Raw genomic sequence first — 20,520 nt, 5'->3', positions numbered from 1 at the left:
CAAGGGGGAACTTCTGATTGTATAGCGGTACTTTTGGAACCTGTACGTTTGTGTGACAATGATTGCATGACTGTCTAAATTCTTACAAGCAGACCTGAATTTATAGTAGTTCAAAAACATAATCTTGCCATGTCCTCAAGTGATGAGGGTGCTAATAGTGGTCTGGAGTACCTGTCCCTCACAGCGAACATGATAAATACGGAATTTATAAAGGCATCCAGAAAGCTGGGTGTCATCAAACACACAGATGGAGAATAGTTTCAGGGGGTAGCCATGCAGTAGAAAAGCTAGATTCGAGTTCAGAGACCAGCAAGATTTTCAGGGTATAAGCTTTTGAGAGTCAAAACTCTGATGAAGGGAGCTTTGACTTTTGAAACCTTATACCCTGAAAGTCTTATTAGTCTCTAAAGTGCTACTGGAGTTGAATCTAACACATGGAGAGTGGTAGCTCTTCTAAAGGGAAGAGAGGGCAAGAGAGGAGAACACCCACATGAATCAAGAGTGGGTATGCAGAAGGTACTTTTGCTGTTTCCTTTTCCAGGCATGTTCTCACTAGGCGGCGGTGACCCACCTAGTTGACCTCTGTGGTGTGGGAGTGTTCAGTCCAGCTGACCCAGCAGGGTGAAGAGAAAGTGTTAGCTCTTGAGGGTTGTTGGTTTTTTAGCTTGGCAGTTGATCTCTTTGTTGTAATACATACTGCTCTTAATAGAGTCTAGCAGTCGACTCTAAAAATGGTGCATTGGTGCATTGGTTTAACCTGATTGTCCTTAGTAGAATTCTAGGTTTTAAAAAATAAATAAATAAATAATAATGGTACACTTAAGAGTTTAAATTTACTCCAAATTCAGTTGTTCTGCAAAAGGTCCATAAATGTTGTCACTGCAAAATGAACTTCTTTTCCCATTCAGGAAGGAGGATCTTTCTGACTGCTGCTGTGTGTACAGTCCTGAAAGTGAAAAGTTTCAGATTTTAATTTTACAAGGGCTATTTTGTTAGAAACTGCCTGTTTCAGACTGAAAGCACTGCCTACCATTCAAATGTTGTAGCTGTATGGTGGTGACAAAATATTGTGAACCTGCAGCCTGTGGCACTTGCTGGTACAATTAATGCCATAGTTTTTCTTTGTAACAGTCATAATGGGCAGCAGCTGGAGTTGCACTGACATTCAGAATGTTGAATGAAAGGAAAGTGCATCCCTCTTTAAAAATTAACACCAGTTGCTTTTGTCAAGGGCTTTGAAAGACTGTGTCTGTCTTACAGCAGCACTTTACATATCAAGGCTCTATTTCTAAAATAAAATAGATAAGAGCCCTGATTTCTTCTTAAAAATGCAGTAGTGCAACTTGAATTTAGATTAATTGTTCTCTTTGTTCTGTTAATGTCTTTGAAGTGCAGTTCTACTGAAATGGATCTCAATTAATGTTTTTAATATATGTACAGGCATTCAAATACTTACGGGAAGAAGTCAAAACCTTTCAGGGCAAGCCAATAATGGTAAGTCTCCAAGCATTCCCAGACCTTAAAGGATGTTGTAGCGTTAAATAACGAGGTTCAACTGTAATCCTAACACAAGTGTAGATGTAATATTCCTCATGTCTGAATTGTGGCTTGGAAACTGGAAACTTGTTAGAAGCTCTGTGTCACAAGCTCATGTGCTGCTTGCCTCCTTTTTCTCATAAGTTCTCCACTACCTCCTTCAATGGTGGAGATGACAAAATATAGCTTTGAGGCTACCCTGGTCAGTCTTAACTGCAGTGATGCAGTTGTAGTGTCACACTATGGAGGAAGGATGGGAGGAAGCAAGGGGAACCCATGGCATATTCCAAATCTCAAACAGCATTTTGCGGATCAGAAGTGAAACTTCTGGATTTGTGTGCTAGTTGTTCCAAGTAATGGTGGGACTGAGAATTTTCTCCTCTAGGTTGCTAGTTCAAATATAATTTCAGCTATGATGTGTTGTCAAATGAGCTGGTGAAGAATCCAGCCTTGGTTGTAGAAATATTGAAGGGTGCAGACTGTAACATTCTGAAGACATAACAGCTCGCATGTTTCCAGTAGAGGGGTGATGTTTTCTGCTGTGTCTCCCTCCTCACTGCAGAGTCTCCCTTTATCCCATTTGCTGTTCCTCAGGATCTGCTGACTCAGGAGACTCCAGTAGGCTGGGGGTTGAGTGGGAGGGAGTAATCTTAAATCTTCAGAATTACATTGTTGGGTATAACGCAGTAGTCACAAATTGAATTTGCCTTTTAATTGTTCAATGCTGTGTACACTGAAAGAAAGACTTGCATTGAGATTTTGATTTGCCTGCAGTTTGAGTGGTGCTTTGGATGTGTCTGTAGGTGGACTTCATGAGCTGTTATAAATCTGTATGAAGCTGTCTTTTAAATAGAATTCTCATCTACCCCAAAGCTCAGTAATTTGTGCAAAAGCAAACCATATTCTGCAGGCTAACCTGATGGGGAGGGGGGTAGTATTAAGAATAATTAGCAGAACTCCCCCTCCTCCCATTCTCCAGATTAGCTTGTATAGTGGATGTAGCATAGTTTGAAATTGAGCTTTCTCTTACAGGCCAGGATAAAAGCCATCAACACATTTTTTGCAAAGAATGGTTACCGGGTACTGGATTCTAGTGTTTATGCTCAGCCTGTCCAAACACAAGCACAGTTTGCCTCGCCAGTGTTTGTGCAGCCTGTATATAGTCCTCAGCAGTACTCCATCTACAGCATTGTGCCTCAGACATGGTCTCCAAACCCTGCACCTTACTTTGAAACACCTTTGGTGAGTTGTTGCTTCTGTCTCAAATATATTCTCTTGGGTTTTCTTTGTTTCAAAGAAAGTATATTTACTATTACCATTGGAAAAGATAGTTAGGAACCAAGCCATTCTTTCCCCAGAATTTCACACAAATAGAGGTTGATTGAGGTGCTTTCAAGGGGATTAGAAAGAAGTGCCTTTAGCAGCTTAGCAGCATAGGGTTTTTGAAGCTCCTGTGAAGGAATCCAGACTTTTTTGGAAGTATTGTTCTGAGATGAAGGGTTTGCATTTCTCATCTGGGGCCTGAAGTTCCTGTCTCAACTTCCACCGCCATCAGAAGGACACCTCCAGCTCCTTAGTGTTGCCCAACACATGAATATTCTGGCAACAGGAAAAATTATGCTTTTCTGCTTCCACAAATTGTGTACTTTCTTGGTGTTGAGCATGCATGTGTGTGGGTTATATGTTTCAAGTGCTTGACCGTCATTTTCATTAAGGGGGTTCTTATTTCCTGGTATATTTGGTATCCACTGCAGGCTCCCTTTCCGAATGGTGCATTTGTGAATGGCTTCAGTTCGCCAGGATCATACAAGGCAAATGCAGCTGCTTTAAGTATAGGACGTCCATTCCATAGAAACCGGTAAGAAATTGGGCAGTGTATTTTTGTGAATTTGTGAAAGCATTTTGAAGACTTAGGCCACCACAATTGCATCCATCTCTCTAGTTACTGGCATGATGTTCTGCAGTGCTTTAAAGAGGGTAGCTGTATTGATCTGCAGTGGAACAGCTAGATTCAAGTCTTTCAAGAGTCAAAGCTCCCCTTTGTCAGATACAAGTAGGAATGGAGATCAATGAGTCTTTATATCCCAGTCTGAAGGTTGTGGGCGGGGGGCAGTGTTGCAAAGGAGTTGGGATGCTTTGACTCGTGAAAGCCTCATACCCTGAAACTCTTGTTCCAAGGTGCTACTGGACTTGAATCTAGCTCTTAAAGATTATCAACATTTTCACAAAATGTGACCAGTGGAGTGTTCCCCTCTTTAAACAAAGCCTGGCTGTCCAGAGAGATTTGGGATACAGTTTTAAATAGCTTCTACAGTCCTCAACCCCTGAAGCTAGTTCCTAGGGAGGAGCTTCCACTTTCCCTAAGAAATGGCTTTATAATTGTTGTATATCCCCCTTCACTGGTTCTTTTCAAGCATAACTTAATTTAGGACTTACAGCTCCATGCAATCCAAACACGTGATAATTTAAAGAAGTGCCAGCATTACTACCTGATTCTGTGTATTTTGTGCAGTGGCAGCAATGGTCTGTATCTTTTTTTTTTTTTTTATTTGCTAGTTTAAATATCCATTTCCATTATTCCATTTTGGGCATTTTTAACATTTAACATGGTCTGTATCTTCTTATAATCAAGTGTGGCTTCATCTGCTAATACTTAAATCCATGGATTGGGGCCACACTGACATAAAACAGATACTTCTGTAAATTTGGAAGACACCCCAGGTTTGCAGCAAAATCTGAAAACATTCAACTGGGGATTTAAATCCCTCTGGAAAGAAGAGTGTTTGCATGCAACTCACCTACCACCTCCTCTGTTGCTGGCAGAGCCGTGGAAGCTGTGGTGGTATTGTGTGGCTCCATGTCCCCCGCACCTGAGGCCTGAATTGGCAGTGGTGACGGTGGGGCAAGGGAGCTGCGGTGGTCTTGGTGGCTGAGGCTGGGAGGCATGCCAGGCCTAGCAGTAGTGATTGGGGGGGCAGGGAGCTGTGGCAGGCCTGATGGCTGAGGCTGGGAGCCATGCCAGGCCTGGCAGTATCAATTTGGGGGGGGGGGGGACAGCAGAGGCTAGGAGCCGTGCCGGGTGCAGCAGTGGTGGACAAGCCAGGGGGCTATGCCTGGTAGTAGCAACAATGAGGGAGGTAGGGAGTCACACTGAGGCCTAGGTGCTACAGTGGCCCTAGGGTTGGCGATAGTGGATGAACTATAGAGCCCAAAAACCATGCAGACCCCAGGGCCAGTGATGGTGTCTGTGATGAGATTAGGATCCCCCACCCAGTAAAGCAGGTCATCATTTGTTGGTTACTCATCTCCTGATATTACTGGCAAATGGGCATTATATTCATATTCCTGAACTAGAAGCCAACCTCCAGCCAGGATATTAAGGTAACTAGCCATTATGGTGTTGCTTTTCCAGTGCTGAATGAGAATGTAAATGATCCAGCACTGTGTGTGTCAGCCCGATGCTCTGAGGTGTGCTTTTAGGGTCAGAGCTAGACAGGTCTCTTTCTTTGTCTTGTATGTCACATGGCTTCAGTCATTGGTAGTGCAAGCTTCTCAGGCAGTAGAGGTCTATTTCATAGTTGCATATCATCTCCTGCTTTGATTTTTTTTTAATGAAAAACTCCAGCATAAAGAAGCTACCCCCAAACCAGTCCTGGTAGCAAGTGAAATGTTCTCTTGTAATCCAAAGTAATTTCTAAGTAATTTCTAAGAGCTAGAAGGATATACGTTCTGGTATATGGCAGCTGGTGTGCAGGTGAAAGTCATAGTGAGCAAGCTAATACCTAACACGGAGAGCCTGAATTAAATGGAAAGATGTTGTAGAAATATTTTAAATAAATAATATGGATCTGCCTCTACAAAAGAGCTTTTTTATCTGCTATCAGTGCCAAATGCACTAATCTGAATGTTAGTATTTTCACATATACATGGAACTGTTGCCATTTAGAATCCCAGGACAGTTAACTGGAAAAGTTCCAGATAAGAGGGCTTTACAGCTCAATTTTATTAAAACACTTTTCACTTGACTCCAGATAGTTGACTCCAGGTAGTCACTTGAAATGGAGAGGATGTTTGCGTCTTTGTGCATGTTACGCTGAAAAGGAATGTTTCCCAAAAGTAGCTATGGAAAGCACTAATGTAATCTGCATTGTATAGCAATAAAAAGAAATTACTAGTTCATTCCCAACAAGCTGTTAACAAGCACGTGACATCTACCTCTATAATTCATTCACTAGATTGGGCTCACTCCTAGTACAGCTGTAAAGATGTATAACTAGATATTTATTTTAAAATCTTTCCTGTATATGCGAGTAACTCATATTTAGTGAAAACGATAGTAGGCTAGTTTAGCACAATAATTGCTTTTGTCAGATTCTGTGGCAACTGCCTCTGTACATATTTGATGAGGCTAAAGTTCATGGCCACAAGTCAATGTGATTAACAGAGGTTGAACTTTGAAGCTGTAGCTTTAGCAACCAAGGCACCTGGTAAAATAGCTTTAATTTTAACTGAATTGGAATTACGAAACTCGCCATTTATGTTTGTTGTTTACCATGATGTCTAAAATGCTGACTGGGTCCTGTAATTCTACTGGGACTTAAGCATTTAAACCAAGAATTTGTTTTCCTTCATTCTTGTGGACTGGTTGGTTTTCTGGGGCGGGGGATGAATAAAGGATGCTAGACTCCTCACCCACTTCAAGCTAGGTCGTGATACACTGGTTCAGAAGTGTGCAGATCTGGTATGTATCTTGAACAGTCTGCTTGTATAACATTATTTAATAATTACGTAGTAACCATTTTAAACTTGGTTTCAGTGCCTTACCAAATTAGGCAAGCTGATGGCAGATCACAAATTTATTTCCACCAGTGTCTGTTCTAGGGAGATCAAACCTTTTCACAATTTTGATAAAACAGAACTGTAGTAATTACACTTTTGAGAGTTCTGAAACATCAACCAAGTTAGAACACCTCTTCGAATAGGACTCTGGGCTATGTTTCTCAGGTGTTTAAGCCTTCGGTTGCTATTGTTGGAAAGTATGGAACTTGAGTTTCAGTCCAGCAGTAATCAGTATTGTATGTTAGAGAACACAGGTCTGACATTTGAAGTTAGAACATATTTTAATGCTCTCAGACTTTTCTCTCTGGTACTTTCTGTTTTTGGCCTATCTTTCCTCTTGTCTATCATTTTTAGGCTGATAATGTGTGGCCTTTTCAGTGATGGCTAAGATTGTGAAGATCTGAAGGGTGGCTTGCCTCTTGCCTCTTAAAACCTAGCTTGTGGAGCTTCTGATTTATGTTTAGTTGTACTGTGTCTTACTTTACTTCCACATGGAAGCTATTTTCTGCTTTATCTACCAAACTAAAGGACTTTAAGGGGCATCCATGTGACATAACAGTCTTATTATGCTTCAGTTGCCCTTTTCCCATCCTCAGAGCACTCCCTCCCAAACCTGCTTTTCTTCAACCTTTTCGTATAGAGTGCCATCCAAATACATTATCAGGCAGACTGGACTGGAAAATGTGTACTTCCTAAGGACCCCATCAGCACCATTTGCCTTTCCTCATGCCTTGCCACTGCTGTTTCACCAGTCGTACTGAAGGATGACTTTTTTCAGGCTCTAAAAATCAGTAATAGCTGGATTGCTATAGCATTATATAACATAAACAGTTTACTGCAACAATATACTCTTTCCTCTGAATTCCTAGCTTTAATTTTTAAGAACGGTCTGTAACTGTTCATGTTGTAGAGGTATAAGGAAAGTGTGTATCTGCAAAATTCAGGGGCATACATTGTTACCATAGATTGCTATAGAATTATAGCAGTGTAGCTGTTATATGTGTGTGTGTTGGGAGAGGGAAGCCTGAAAATCCTCTGCTAGCGTGGGAAGAGTGGAATGTCAGCCAGAGGGGGCTGAGGGAAGCAAAGTGCAGGGGACATTGCCATGTAGTCAGTCCATTGCCACCACAAATAACTGTGCATTCTCCCTCTGAGGTGGAGGCCATCTTGTGGGTGATTCCCATCCGTCACTCAGGAAGGCAGGAACAAATCAAACTTTCTGTTTCCTGTGGTGGGAGTCGCCCCAGGCCCAGTTTCTTTCCTGCCTCAACAGGGAGAGCAGCTTGTTAGGATTCTCTACCAATCTTGCTATTTCTAATCGTCTTTTAAAATCAAAGCAGAATGGCAACGTCCTTTGTCCAATAGGACCCCTCCTTCCTTTTTAAGAAAATTGTATCCCACATCAACTGTGGCTTCTAGTCTGTTACAGGTTCCAACAGTTGATGCGCCAGTCACGGCGTTACAATCCTCCGGCCTGGTGCATTCACAGCAACAATGAGAACTGCACGGAGAATTATCTCAGTGTGAAAGCAGAATTGCTACCCATATTTTTCTTGAACCAGTACATGGGTTGGTCATTGCTCGTAATTTTTTCTAGTGTGTTATAAACAAGGGTTACTTTTGTCAAAAGGAGATGTACATCTTAAAGCAATCCAGTATCCTTTGTGGTTTGTCTAGGATGGTGGTTCCCAACCTTTTTGATTAAGAGGACTCTTTTTTTTTAGCATAGGAAAAAAAAATGCGGAGCCTCCCCATCTGACAGTAGTTATAATACCAGTATCTGATGATTGAGAAAATATGTAATGACAAAAAGATCAGAATGACAAGCTTAGTGCACATATGGGTTCATGGACCCTTTCCAACAACTCCATGGCTGTCCAGGGGTCCCCAGCCCAGGTTGGGAAGCCACTGGTCTACAAAGAACATGAGGGCTTTTGTTAACCCAAATCATATAGAATAAACAGAGAGCTGTGATTTTTCTTGTTGATACAGAAGAAGTTAATCACAACAGTTTGGTTTCAAACAACTTTGAGTTGCTTTGACAGAGGTTTTATCAATACATACAACAAACTCATTTTTGCCAATAAATGCTTGGTCTGCATTCACCAAGGAGTGCATGGTCTTATGCCAGTACATTCCAGCAAAAACTACAGAATATTGCAAAACGTAATATTGCCAAAAACCACCATGACAGTTTTACATAATCACCACTGCATCATCCCCACCCTCTTCCTATAAGATGCATCCTGCTCAAACCATCTTGCAATATTGCCAGTTAATAATGTGTGAGCATGGTTAGGGACTTTTCTCCTCCCTTTTTAATGTTGACAATATAAACATGTATGTACTTTGGAGGAATCATGTCTTTTTTATATGTCCAGCATGAAGCCTCCTTTTCGGTTGTCAAGTAGCTCTGAACACCCTGCAGAAGCAACATCTGCTGTCAGTGTGGTGTCAGGAGATGGACAGCTGCACAGAACCACCTCAAGGAACTATCAAACTGAACGGCAAGCAAATACACTATCAGGACTTCAAGAACAAAGCTATTTACCGAAGGATTCTTCCTTTTCTCAGATAGAACAAAATGGTGACTATGGCAGAGGCAGGTAAGGGATTCAGGCCCTCAGGGCCCTTACCTTGAGTTGAGTCATTGGTCCTTCTTGCCTTGTATTATTCATTCTGCCTGGCCTCAGTCTTCCGGGGTGTTAGGCAAAGGTCCTTCCCATCCTTGCTGCTTTCAGGCCTTTCGACTGGAGATGTCTAGGGACTTTGCATGACAAGCATGAGCTCTAGCACCGAGCTTACAGTGCTTCCCTAAAGCACTGCAAAGCCTGATGAAATACCTGAAAGAATAGATGAGTAGGAACTTAATCATAGCAATAAAATCAGAGAGCATAGCAACACGCAGAACGCTCACTGAAGCCCCACTTTGTTGTTCTGCAGGAGGACTGTTTTCAGAGGCCGGAGGAGACGGGACGATGACAGACTTTCAGTGAGTATCTCATGGTTTTACTGCAAGGAATAATTGAACTCATATACGTACTGTGGTACTTGGGTCAAAAAAGGATCTTCTGTTTCACAAGGCAGTGCCTTGGGACATGAATCCTTGGTGCTGGGTCACTGAATTTTTTTCGTTTCCTTCTGTGTTGCATGTGAAGTTTCTACCAATGTTTTGTGTTATGAATGAAGTTAATACAGTTGACTCCAGACCCTGGGGTTTTTTTGCTGTTGAAAGATGATAGCAGTATATTTCCTGATTTCTGCCCCCTACTGCATGAAATACTGTTCCTAGGGGTCCTCTGATATGAGGGGGCAGCAGTAGAAGTGGGAAGATGATAGTGGAGCTGTGTTCACAATATAGATCCAGTAAAAGTCTCCTGGAACCTAATTGTATTAATCTTGTTAGCATTTAGTTGTTTTATCATTATTCTGTGTTTGTGTGGGTCGCTGCATGAAAGAGAAGGAAATAGACAAGTCTGTGTCCCAGGGAAACTTATGGATTCATAGGAGCATGAAGTGTGTTGTTCCTGTAAAGTATGCTAGTGTGCTCTCTTCTCTTTTAGCGACCCCAGCCTTCAATTGAAACCAAGACTTTGACACCAAAGTTTGACTTGCTAGCCTCAAATTTCCCTCCCTTGCCTGGTAGCATGGTAAAAACTCAAGAAGACCCAGTCTTGGAGAGTAGGATGTCAGATATTGTTAAAGGAATAAGCAAAGAAAAGGTACATACTGTGACTGTTTGTCTTTTGCTTTCTAGACTGTTGCAACATTAAGAGTTGTGTCTTTAAGAAATAGTACTGTGCAGGACAGAAGTTTGTAGGTCTCATGAAGAAATTTCCATGTTCTAGGCACTGTTCCATTAAAAATTATGAGGGACTTCAAACATGAGCAGCTATATATGTATTTCACTTCTGTTCTTGGCCATTCAGATGATCAGAATAAGATGGTTAAAAGGACCATTTTTTTGTCATAGAGTAAGCTAGTGAGGAAGATATAGCAGTAGGGGAGATTGAACATGCCAGTCTGTGCAGGAGCTGCAAGTGAAGCAGGAATTGGCCAGCACCCCAGATCTGGGGACCAGCAGTGGGACACATGATGCTCCCTGTATATTTATTTTTAAACTTACATTAATTATTGTCCACCTGTGTAATCAGTCTTTCTCACTTGGACTCAAGTTGGGTTACATGAGAACAATATTTTCATAGGGAGTTTGGACTGATGAATGCCCAGGTGGGGAGTTCTGTAACTAAGGTCAGAATTGGACAACATTAATGCAGCAGTTACACTTCTGCATTGAGTCAGAGCAGTTGTGTTATGGCTGTTTTTATGAACTTGTGGTGAACCAGCGTAATCCATCTTTACAAAATCCTGTTGATTAGAACTTCCCTACTAAAATGCCTGTCCTGTGTCTTCCGTGACTGATGCAAGCTCTTGTTTAAAGTCTGTCTCGTTCCTTAAGTTTGTTTTTTGTGTTTTATTCCCTTTAGGAAAACAAAGAGTTGACTGTTAGTTGTCCAGCATCTACTCAGGAAGAGCAGGGCCAAAACCCTGTTCAGCCTGCAATGAGCACCAGTTCTCCTTGTAGGATTGATGCTCCTGGATTAAGGTAATTGAGGGATGTGGGAGTTTGTGGTTTCAAGTACCTCTTGGAACTGTTCAGTTGCATCAGAAAAGAAGAGAGTTAAAAACAGGAAATCAGTGAAACAGCAAATTTAAAACTTAAATATGACAATAACCAATTAAAAGACAACACACCAGATAGCATCAGTGTTGTTGTTCAGTCGCACAGTCGAGTCCGACTCTTCGCGACCCCATGGATCATCTCCCGCCAGGCCCTCCTGTCTTCCGCTGTCCTCTGAAGTTGGCTCAATTTCATGTTCGTTGCGTTGATGACACTGTCCAACCATCTCATCCTTTGCCGTCCCCGTCTTCTTTGACCTTCAATCTTTCCCAGCATCAGGGTCTTCTCCAGTGAGTGCTCCCTTCTCATTTGGTGGCCAAAGTATTTGAGCTTCAGTTTCATTATCTGGCCTTCCAGGGAACAGTCAGGGTTGATTTCTTTGAGGATTGACTGATTTGTTCTTCTTGCAGTCCAAGGGACTCTCAAGAGTCTCCTCCAGCACCATAGTTCAAAAGAATCTATTCTTCGGCGCTCGGCCTTCCTTATAGTCCAACTCTCACAGCCATACATGACTACTGGGAATACCATTGCTTTGACCATGCGGACTTTTGTTGGCAGGGTGATGTCTCTACTTTTTATCATGCTGTTTAGGTTCGCCATCGCTTTCCTCCCAAGGAGCAGGCGTCTTTTAATTTCATGGCTGCAGTCACAGTCTGCGGTGATCTGGGATCCCAGGAACGTGAAGTCTGTCACTACTTCCACGACTTCCCCTTCTATTTGCCAAGGAGTGATGGGGCCGGATGCCATGATCTTAGTTTTTTTGATGTTGAGCTTCAAGCCCACTTTTGCGCTCTCCTCTTTTACTCTGAGCAAGAGGCTCTTTAGATCCTTTTCACTTTCAGCCATTAGAGTGGTATCATCTGCATATCTGAGGTTGTTGATCTTTTCCCCAGCAATCTTAATTCCCGCTTGTGATTCATCCAGGCCAGCATTTCGCATGATGTACTCTGCATATATATTAAATAAGCAAGGTGACAGTATACATCCTTGTCGTACTCCTTTTCCTATGCTGAACCAATCAGTTGTTCCGTATCCGGTTCTAACTGTCGCTTCTTGGCCCTTATACAGGTTTCTCAAGAGACATGTGAGGTGGTCTGGTACTCCCATCTCTTTAAGGACCTGCCATAGTTTGTTGTGATCCACACAGTCAAAGGCTTTAGCATAGTCAATGAAGCAGAAGTAGATATTTTTCTGGTACTCTCTTGCTTTCTCCATAATCCAGCGAATGTTGGCAATATGATCTCTCGTTCCTCTACCTCTTCGAAACCCAGCTTGTACTTCTGGTAGTTCTCTATCCACGTACTGTTGAAGCCTAGCTTGTAGGATCTTGAGCATGACCTTGCTAGCGTGTGATATGAGTGCAATTGTGCGATAGTTTGAACATTCCTTGGCATTGCCCTTCTTTGGGATTGGAATGTATACTGATCTTTTCCAATCCTGTGGCCACTGTTGCGTTTTCCAAATTTGCTGGCAAATGGAGTGCAGAACTTTAACAGCATCATCTTCTAAGACTTTGAATAGCTCAGCTGGGATACCATCACCTCCACTAGCTTTGTTGTTAGTAATGCTTTCTAAGGCCCATTTAACTTCACATTCCAGGATGTCTGGCTCGAGGTCAGTGATTATACCGTCGTGGTTGTCAAGGACATCGAGGTCTTTCTTGTATAGTTCTTCTGTGTATTCTTGCCATCTTTTCCTAATCTCTTCTGCTTCTGTTAGGTCCCTACCGTTTTTGTCCTTTATCATGGCCAGCTTTGCATGGAACGCTCCCTTGATTTCTCCAATTTTCTTGAAGAGATCTCTAGTCCTTCCCATTCTATTGTTTTCTTCTATTACTTTGCACTGTTCATTCAGGAAGGCCTCCTTATCTCTCCTTGCTGTTCTCTGGAAATCTGCATTCAGTTGGGTAAATCTTTCCTTTTCGCCTTTGCCTTTCGCTTTCCTTCTTTCCTCTGCTATTTGTAAAGCCTCATCAGAAAGCCACTTTGCTTTCTTGCATTTCTTTTTCTTTGGGATGGTGGTGATTGCTGCCTCCTGTACAATGTCACGAACCTCCGTCCATAGTTCTTCAGGCACTCTATCTATCAAATCCAGACCCTTGAATCTATTCTTCACCTCTACTGTATATTCATCAGGGATGCGATCTAGGTCAAACCTGAATGGCCTCGTGGTTTTCCCAATTTTCTTCAGTTTAAGTCTGAATTTTGCAATGAGTAGCTCATGATCTGAACCACAGTCAGCTCCAGGTCTTGTTTTTACTGACTGGATAGAGCTTCTCCATCTTTGACTGCAAATTATATAGTCAATCTGATTTCGGTGTTGCCCATCTGGTGATGTCCATGTGTAGAGTCGCCTCTTAGGTTGTTGGAAAAGGGTGTTCGCTATGACCAGTGTGTTCTCTTGACAAAACTCTGTTAACCTTTGCCCTGCTTCATTTTGCTTTCCAAGGCCAAACTTGTCTGTTATTCCGGTTACCTTTTGACTTCCTACTTTAGCATTCCAGTCCCCTATGATGATGAGGACATCATTTTTTGGTGTTAGTTCTAGGAGGTGTTGTAGGTCTTCATAGAACCGGTCCACTTCAGCCTCTTCTGCATCAGTGGTTGGGGCATAGACTTGGATTACTGTGATGTTGAATGGTTTGCCTTGGAATCGGACCGAAATCATTCTGTCATTTTTGAGATTGTATCCCAGTACTGCCCCCTGCACTCTCTTGTTGACTATAAAGGCCACACCATTTTTTCTACGAGATTCCTGGCCACAGTAGTAGATAATGGTCTTCTGAGAGTTAAATTCGCCCATTCCTGTCCACTTTAGTTCACTGATTCCTAGGATATCGATGTTCAGTCTTGCCATCTCATTTTTGACCACGTCAAGCTTACCTTGATTCATAGATCTTACATTCCAGGTTCCTATGTAGTATTGTTCTTTGCAGCATCGGACTTTCCTTTCACCATCAGACACATCCACAACTGAGCGTCCTTTCGGCTTTGGCCCAGCCGCTTCACTCTTTCTGGGATTACTTGTACTTGCCCTCTGCTCTTCCTCAGTAGCATGTTGGACACCTTCTGACCTGAGGGGCTCATCTTCCGGCGTCATATCTTTTAGCCTTTTGATACTGTCCATGGGGTTTTCTTGGCAAAAATACTGCCAGTGGATCACACTTGGTCTGAGTTCTCTGCTGTGGCCTGTCCGTCTTGGGTGGCCCTTCACGGCATAGCCCACAGCTTCATCGAACCGCTCAAGCCCCCTCGCCACGACAAGGCAGTGATCCATGAGTAATGGACATCAAAAGGTTTCTTAAATGAAAGAAATTTCATCTGGTAATGAAGGCTGAAAACAGGCTAAGCAAGGAGTTGAGGAGTGAGTTCAAACTACTTCAAGTGCCTTTCCTTATGTCACTTGGCTGAAGGGGAGTGCTTTTTGTAAGGAGTTCTTGCAAATGCTGTTGTCTGTGTATGGCAACAACACGGTTTGTTTTCTTTAGGATAAAGCTATTGTAGGCCCCGGTCACACGGGCAGGAAACTGCGGGGGAGAAGCGTGGCTGTTTGCCCTGGGGCAAACTACTGCGCAGTTATTCGATCAGACCTCCCGTGGAGGTCCTGTGGAGGTACCGTGGAGGTTCCATGGCAAGGGAGAGGTGCTGATCACAGGACAAGCCGGCGCGCAACGAAGAAGCGCGCGCCGCGGCAAACCGGGGGTTTTTTGTGTGTACACGACGAATGCGCATGGTCCGTTGGGTGCGTGTGCGCATCCACAGAGACATGGACAAAAAACCCCACCTTATTTGCAAGGGGACATGGGCGGGCGCCGGATGCCACCGGAAACGTGATCAGACGCCCGCCCTTGCCCCACAGTTTCCGGAAACTAGTACCTCCGAGGTACTAGTTTTTTGCCACGCAGTTTCGTCTGGAAGCCTCGGTTGTGTCACGGGAGTGCTACGCTTCCCAGATGTGCCGGTGAGATCGCGCCCGGAAACTCCGCCTGTTTTCCGTCTCACTTGTGTGGGTTCTGTTCCGTGTGACCGCAGCTGTAGTACATTAATCAGAATCCTCAGATTTGATGAGGCCTCTTGTTGTATCTCCTGGCATATTTCATCTGCCCCTGAACCCAAGAGCAGGTAGGTTATATGGAAGGAACTGGGCTGCATATACAAATATTGTTATCTGTAAGGTATCTGACCTATGTAGACAAAAATTGCAGAAGCATGCATAATAACTAGGGCCTGACAATAAAAATTTGCAGTAGTACACTGTTCCTGTGCTGTGTGGGAATGGGTTACTTCTCTTTTGTGATACCTTCAGCACAGCAATAGGAAAGTTTTAGCCTGTTTGTGGTTTCCTTAAAAGCCTCCCTCAGTCCTTGTGAATCATTGTTTTGGGAACTTGTGGAAAAGTTAATCTACTTTCCAGTAAGATGTAATACCAGATTCTCATTGTGTTTACTAGTGCCACACATCCAGATAACAAGCTAGAAGAGGTCCATTTGCAGAAAGAGGCCGCAAGCCAGACTTCGCCACCCTCGTCTGTATCCCCCCTTAGTGCTGTAAAGCCACCCAGGACGAATGCCACTTCATCCACAACCAATGCAAACACAATGCCTACTGTGACAGTACAGGTAGGTTTCTCCTTTCAAAGATTATGTAATGTTTTAAGTATACTAGTTTACAAGTAGTGCTATGGGAAGACTTGGAAGCATAGGGTTTTACTTAGAGTAAATTGTTTGTGGTCTCCTAGGTGGGTAGTGAAAGAACAGAGCTGTTTGGTAGAAGAAGTAAGGATAGTCATCCTTCAAATACTTTTCTTATTTTATGTGTTTATGCACTAAAATCATTCTCTTTTGGCACCCAAAGGAACCCCGCAAGCTCAGTTATGCTGAAGTCTGCCAGAAGCCCCCAAAAGAGCCAGCTCCCGTTCCTGTTCAGCCACTTAGGGAGCTACGTACCAATGTTGCTTCCCCTGCCAAAGCAGAAGAAAATGGCACCCATGAAAAGGCAGGAGAGAAGGCCCATGAAAAACCTGAAGGGAGGGTGAAAGACTTTGCTGTCTTCAGAGGCGCTGGGCCTCCAAAGGGAGCTGCAGGAAAAATCAGGGAACAGAGACGCCAGTGTGGACGTAGGTCTTCTCCTCAGGGAGCACCTCGGCGTGTCGGCAAGGAACAATATGTGCCACCACGATCACCAAAGGAAAATTGATCATAAACTTTTTATTTAATCAGAACTGTGGACTAAAGAGCAATGGAGGAGAAACTGGCCAGCTGTGAGAAACATAAATATGGGGAAAGTGGACACTAGATTCAAGAGCACAGGGTTTGCAGTGTGAGAGAGAGCTTGAAGGGGTCCCAATATTCATCTCTAACTGATATAAAATGCTGGATGAATTGAATCAATATAAATATGTGATAAAGATTATAATTTTTGTAATTTTTTTGTGTTTAATTTGCAGCAGGATTCCTGCCTGAAATAGATTCTGGGGGTATGAATTAGCTTGTTGAAAATGAGGAACAAATACACATTAGCATGTTCCTCAAAAGTAGAAGAGAGGGGCAAAAGAATATTTTTGGGGGAGGAAAGTGTTTCTGTAAAAGTTATAAATTACTTTTAAAAATCTATTTAATGTATGGCTTGTAGGATGATGTGTATGCCATAATGGCCTTGCATTACAAATCAGCCCCAAAACTGACATGCTTGGTCAGTGTGAATGAGTGTAGCCACATACTTGTTATGTCATGATCTAGTCACTGATGATAACTGAATGTACTACTGTAGTATTTTGTGTTTGGAAATGTAGTCTTTGATCTTATTAATTTGGTCAACTTTTAAAACTATGACTTTACTTTTGAGTATACAACCAGCAAGATTAGTAAACAGAAATAGCAGGCAAGATTTTTAATTTGTTCTTGCTTTTTCTCTAATTAGGGGCTGAAGTGCTTCCCCCACCCCACTGCTTTAGTAGTTTTCTCTCAACTTTATTACAGAATTATGCACATCTAGCTGGAATGAATGTTCCAGTACTGGTGCAGGTCTGATACAGGTAAAAAGAAAACTGCACAGTAAATATTCTCTTGGTATCACATTTAATAAACCTGGACTTTTAAACTGTTGAATACGCTATAGAAGTGTGGCAAATCCACTTGAGGTCTGAGTTTATCCAACCTAGACTTCTGCAGAGTGGCTTGCATTGGCGTACTGGAAAAGCTCTTTTTGCTAAAAGGCACTTCATACTATACTGGAGATCAGGTTTTCTTTAGAGGGGAGATTTTTTGAACAGCAAGTTTTAGTAACTTGTAGGTTTCCCCAATTACTAGAGTTGATAGCCATGAAAATGTTTAGGTTATTTTGGAGAACATTGGAGATTACTTTTATGTAGCTTTGTGTTAATGAGATTAACAACATTATTGTCTAACAAGCAATCTGGTTTACAAGATGGTAATAGTAGTTGGTAAAAGAAGAAATAGGAAAAGGTCAGTGTGTTAATCTGCCAAAATTCATATGCTAGGGTTCAAGGTTCTGTATTAAAGTGTATGGGGAAAGTATCTTGCAACAGTATATCTTTTTCCTCAGTTAATAGCAAGTATACAAATCTAAAGTAGTTAGTTGTGAACACTGGAAAACTCCATTGCGAGATACCACCAAACATCTTATTTGTATATGCTAGTGATGACTTTAAAATGTCAGTGGCAGATAAATAACTGTGAAAATGTTCATCTTCTGATTTCTTAGCCAGATAATCCTTGGCAATTTCTTACTCAGTAGGCATTCTCTATCAATGGCTTTGAGAACACTCATATCTATTTTTTTAAGGAAATATATATATATATAAAGTCAGATTTGTCATTTCTCTAACTTATTATTCAGCTTGGCAATCACTTTTTTGATTTGAGAAGTGTATATGTACTTATGCAGTTAGTATTCTTTTTCTACACCTTATTAATCATTATTCATTTTAAACTACCTGTGCTGGGTTTGGTAATCTTTAAATTTACACAAATCATTGATCACATCTGTTAACACAAACACACTTTTGGTTTTACTTATAATGGACATAACCCACAAAAGGTAAAAATATTTAAAGTGTTAAGAATTCTGCAAAATGTATAGAGGACTATTTGAAAATGTTTTAAAGATCATAAATCCTAATTGCACTTGGGATGGAAAACATACTGAACAGCTGCAGATATACTTAGGGTAGACATGCACTGTGCCATTGCTAATGAATGATGTCTTTGAATTATAATAGAAGTCTGGAGTTCTGAAAGAGAAATTTGGTTGCAGTTCAAAAAGAATGTAGTTTTGGGCGAGGAGATTAGTGAAAATGTGACTTGGCAATGCAAGTATACCCTGTGTACGTGTCCATGTTTGCGTGGAATCTTCAGTCAGAATAATTTAAAATGTAACTTACTTTATTGGATGTTAAAACAAGTAGAGTTCACAGTCCTTTCTTGTGAGGCAAAACACTTTACATTTGGAAGGGATGCATTATACATCCTGGACATGTGTGCGTGTGTACGTGCATGCCTGCATTTCCCACAGCAGGTAATGGCTCTTGTGCAATGTATGTGTATAATTGTGTGAACAGCTTTTTCCAGTGTGAAATTACTTGCCTAGGGGGCTCACTATAACTCAAGTATTTGATAATTGTCTGCTTAACTAACATAGCATCCTGTTTCCCCCTCACCTCGGTCTGTTACCTTGGATGTCTAAACTTCTTGGTTTAGAGGGAATAACCAAGTAAATACAATTGTTATAAAGAAAAAACGTGTTTGCTCATAACTCTCCCAGCAGTCATTGCACCATTAGAAACATATCTGGGCTTGCTGTTGCTCTTATTCTCACGCAATGCCTTGTGTTTCCATTGATGTCTCTTCCCGCTTCACTCTGAAAACAAGGAAGAATAAAATTTTGGGAACTAAATTCAGTGCTGAAGCATTTCCACTGTCTAATTGCGAGAATGTGAACTGTGATGGTGCTTGTTTTCTGCATAGCTGTGCATTATAAGTGTTAATTGGCAAGTCTTCATTTTTAGGGTTGATCGACAGAGGTACTTAACTATTCATAAACTCTTGTCATCTGCTAGAAACAGCATTGGATGAATGTAAAAATATATACCAGTATAGCTTGTACTGGTAAACGTAACCAAAACTGAAATTTTCATTCTAAATGTTGGATCAGTAGAGATGGAACTGCTGATTGTATTTATATTACATCACTGTCAACCAACCAGGCCCTGGTTATTTTCTCCATAACAAGGTCATCACCTGAGATGCTTGCCTTTTACAATTGGAAATTCATTTTTTTTAGAAAACAGTCAAGAAGGTGAAGACCACATATAACTTTCTGTTTGTCATTTATTCCTTTGTCATTTATTGGTGATTTTGAGGTATTTTCTTTGTTAGCTAGAAATGTGAGTTTCCCCCCTCCCCCCACATTCTTGGTTTTGGTAAATAACTCTGGGCCACATTACTGTATGTCTGGTGTGGACGATATGAAGTGGAAATGGTTGATTTGCATGAGTCTTTTCCTGCTTTTCTTTCTCTTAAGTTAGCATGGCAGAATGTAAAGCAGTAGGTTAAAATAGATCCGTCTTAATGACCTGAAGAAAATAAATCTGAAACTGGGGTAGATCAGTAGCAATTAAGTGACTTAATGCTTTACTGTAGTTTAAATAGCTATGGCCTTACTACGTCAATATCAACTGTCTGAATATATCCACTCTTTTTACTGTTACCCAAGTGAATATTCACATGGGCTAAAAATATCTGCTACGTGTGTACAGATTTTAAATTTGTAAGATGCAAAATTGTATACAGACAAGATGCAACAAATGCACTTCAGGGTGGGGGGGGTCGCTTAAACTTTTGTAAATTGTTGATTACAACAAATATGCAATAGGTTTTTTCTTTAAGTGTTGATATTTCCTTCTGAAACATGATTGTTGCCATTATCTTTAATGGTCTACCATGCTCTTATTTGTGTATGTTTGTATAAATATTACATAGAGTGGGCTTCCTTTAGGATGGTACATTTGATTTTTCTTTTCTTTTTTTGGATGTTGGTTGGGTTTTAAAAGGTCTTCTGCACAGACTTGGGAAGAGAGCAGATGAGTGTATTAATGTATACTTGGAAGGATTTGAAATGGGAGCTAATCATATGGCTTGCTTCTGAAAAAACAGTCTTCAAACTAACCTGTATCAACTTTAACAATTTTATATTTAATAGCTAGAGATGTTTATTTTTATGGAGATTCAGTCATGTATAAAACTCCCCTGTCAAACATATGTGATTAGTGCACAAATGACTTCTGTTTTATAAGTCAAGCTATTACTTCTCCCGCAAACGTTTTGACTTCTCCGAGATATTTAGTGTCACTTTTTGAAGTGACGGGGCTCATTTGGAAACATAACAGATATCTGGCTTCATCGTCAGTTTGGTTTATTCCTGTTGTCAAAAGTGTCTAAAACAACA

The 20,520-nt window shown here is 41.5% G+C and overlaps 1 protein-coding gene across 4 annotated transcripts in view; it reads left to right on the top strand.

Annotated features, from left to right (window-relative positions):
* The window catches only part of LARP4 (La ribonucleoprotein domain family member 4), a 36,504-nt gene extending 18,670 nt beyond the window's left edge, over positions 1 to 17,834 (top strand). For all 4 annotated transcript variants that reach the window (XM_015425623.1, XM_015425622.1, XM_015425619.1 and 1 more), the window contains 9 exons: positions 1,441 to 1,494; positions 2,569 to 2,778; positions 3,291 to 3,394; positions 8,757 to 8,981; positions 9,319 to 9,367; positions 9,939 to 10,097; positions 10,863 to 10,981; positions 15,506 to 15,674; positions 15,910 to 17,834. In XM_015425623.1, the coding sequence (XP_015281109.1) occupies positions 1,441 to 1,494; positions 2,569 to 2,778; positions 3,291 to 3,394; positions 8,757 to 8,981; positions 9,319 to 9,367; positions 9,939 to 10,097; positions 10,863 to 10,981; positions 15,506 to 15,674; positions 15,910 to 16,251 (1,431 nt within the window). In that variant the 3' untranslated portion in view covers positions 16,252 to 17,834. The remainder of the gene's footprint in view (positions 1 to 1,440; positions 1,495 to 2,568; positions 2,779 to 3,290; positions 3,395 to 8,756; positions 8,982 to 9,318; positions 9,368 to 9,938; positions 10,098 to 10,862; positions 10,982 to 15,505; positions 15,675 to 15,909) is intronic.
* The last annotated feature ends 2,686 nt before the right edge of the window (positions 17,835 to 20,520 follow it).

This window comes from Gekko japonicus, unplaced genomic scaffold, assembly GCF_001447785.1.
Source record: "Gekko japonicus isolate JY-2015 unplaced genomic scaffold, Gekko_japonicus_V1.1 scaffold990, whole genome shotgun sequence".
Lineage (NCBI taxonomy): Eukaryota > Metazoa > Chordata > Lepidosauria > Squamata > Gekkonidae > Gekko > Gekko japonicus.
This window is presented reverse-complemented; position numbering and strand designations above follow the sequence as displayed.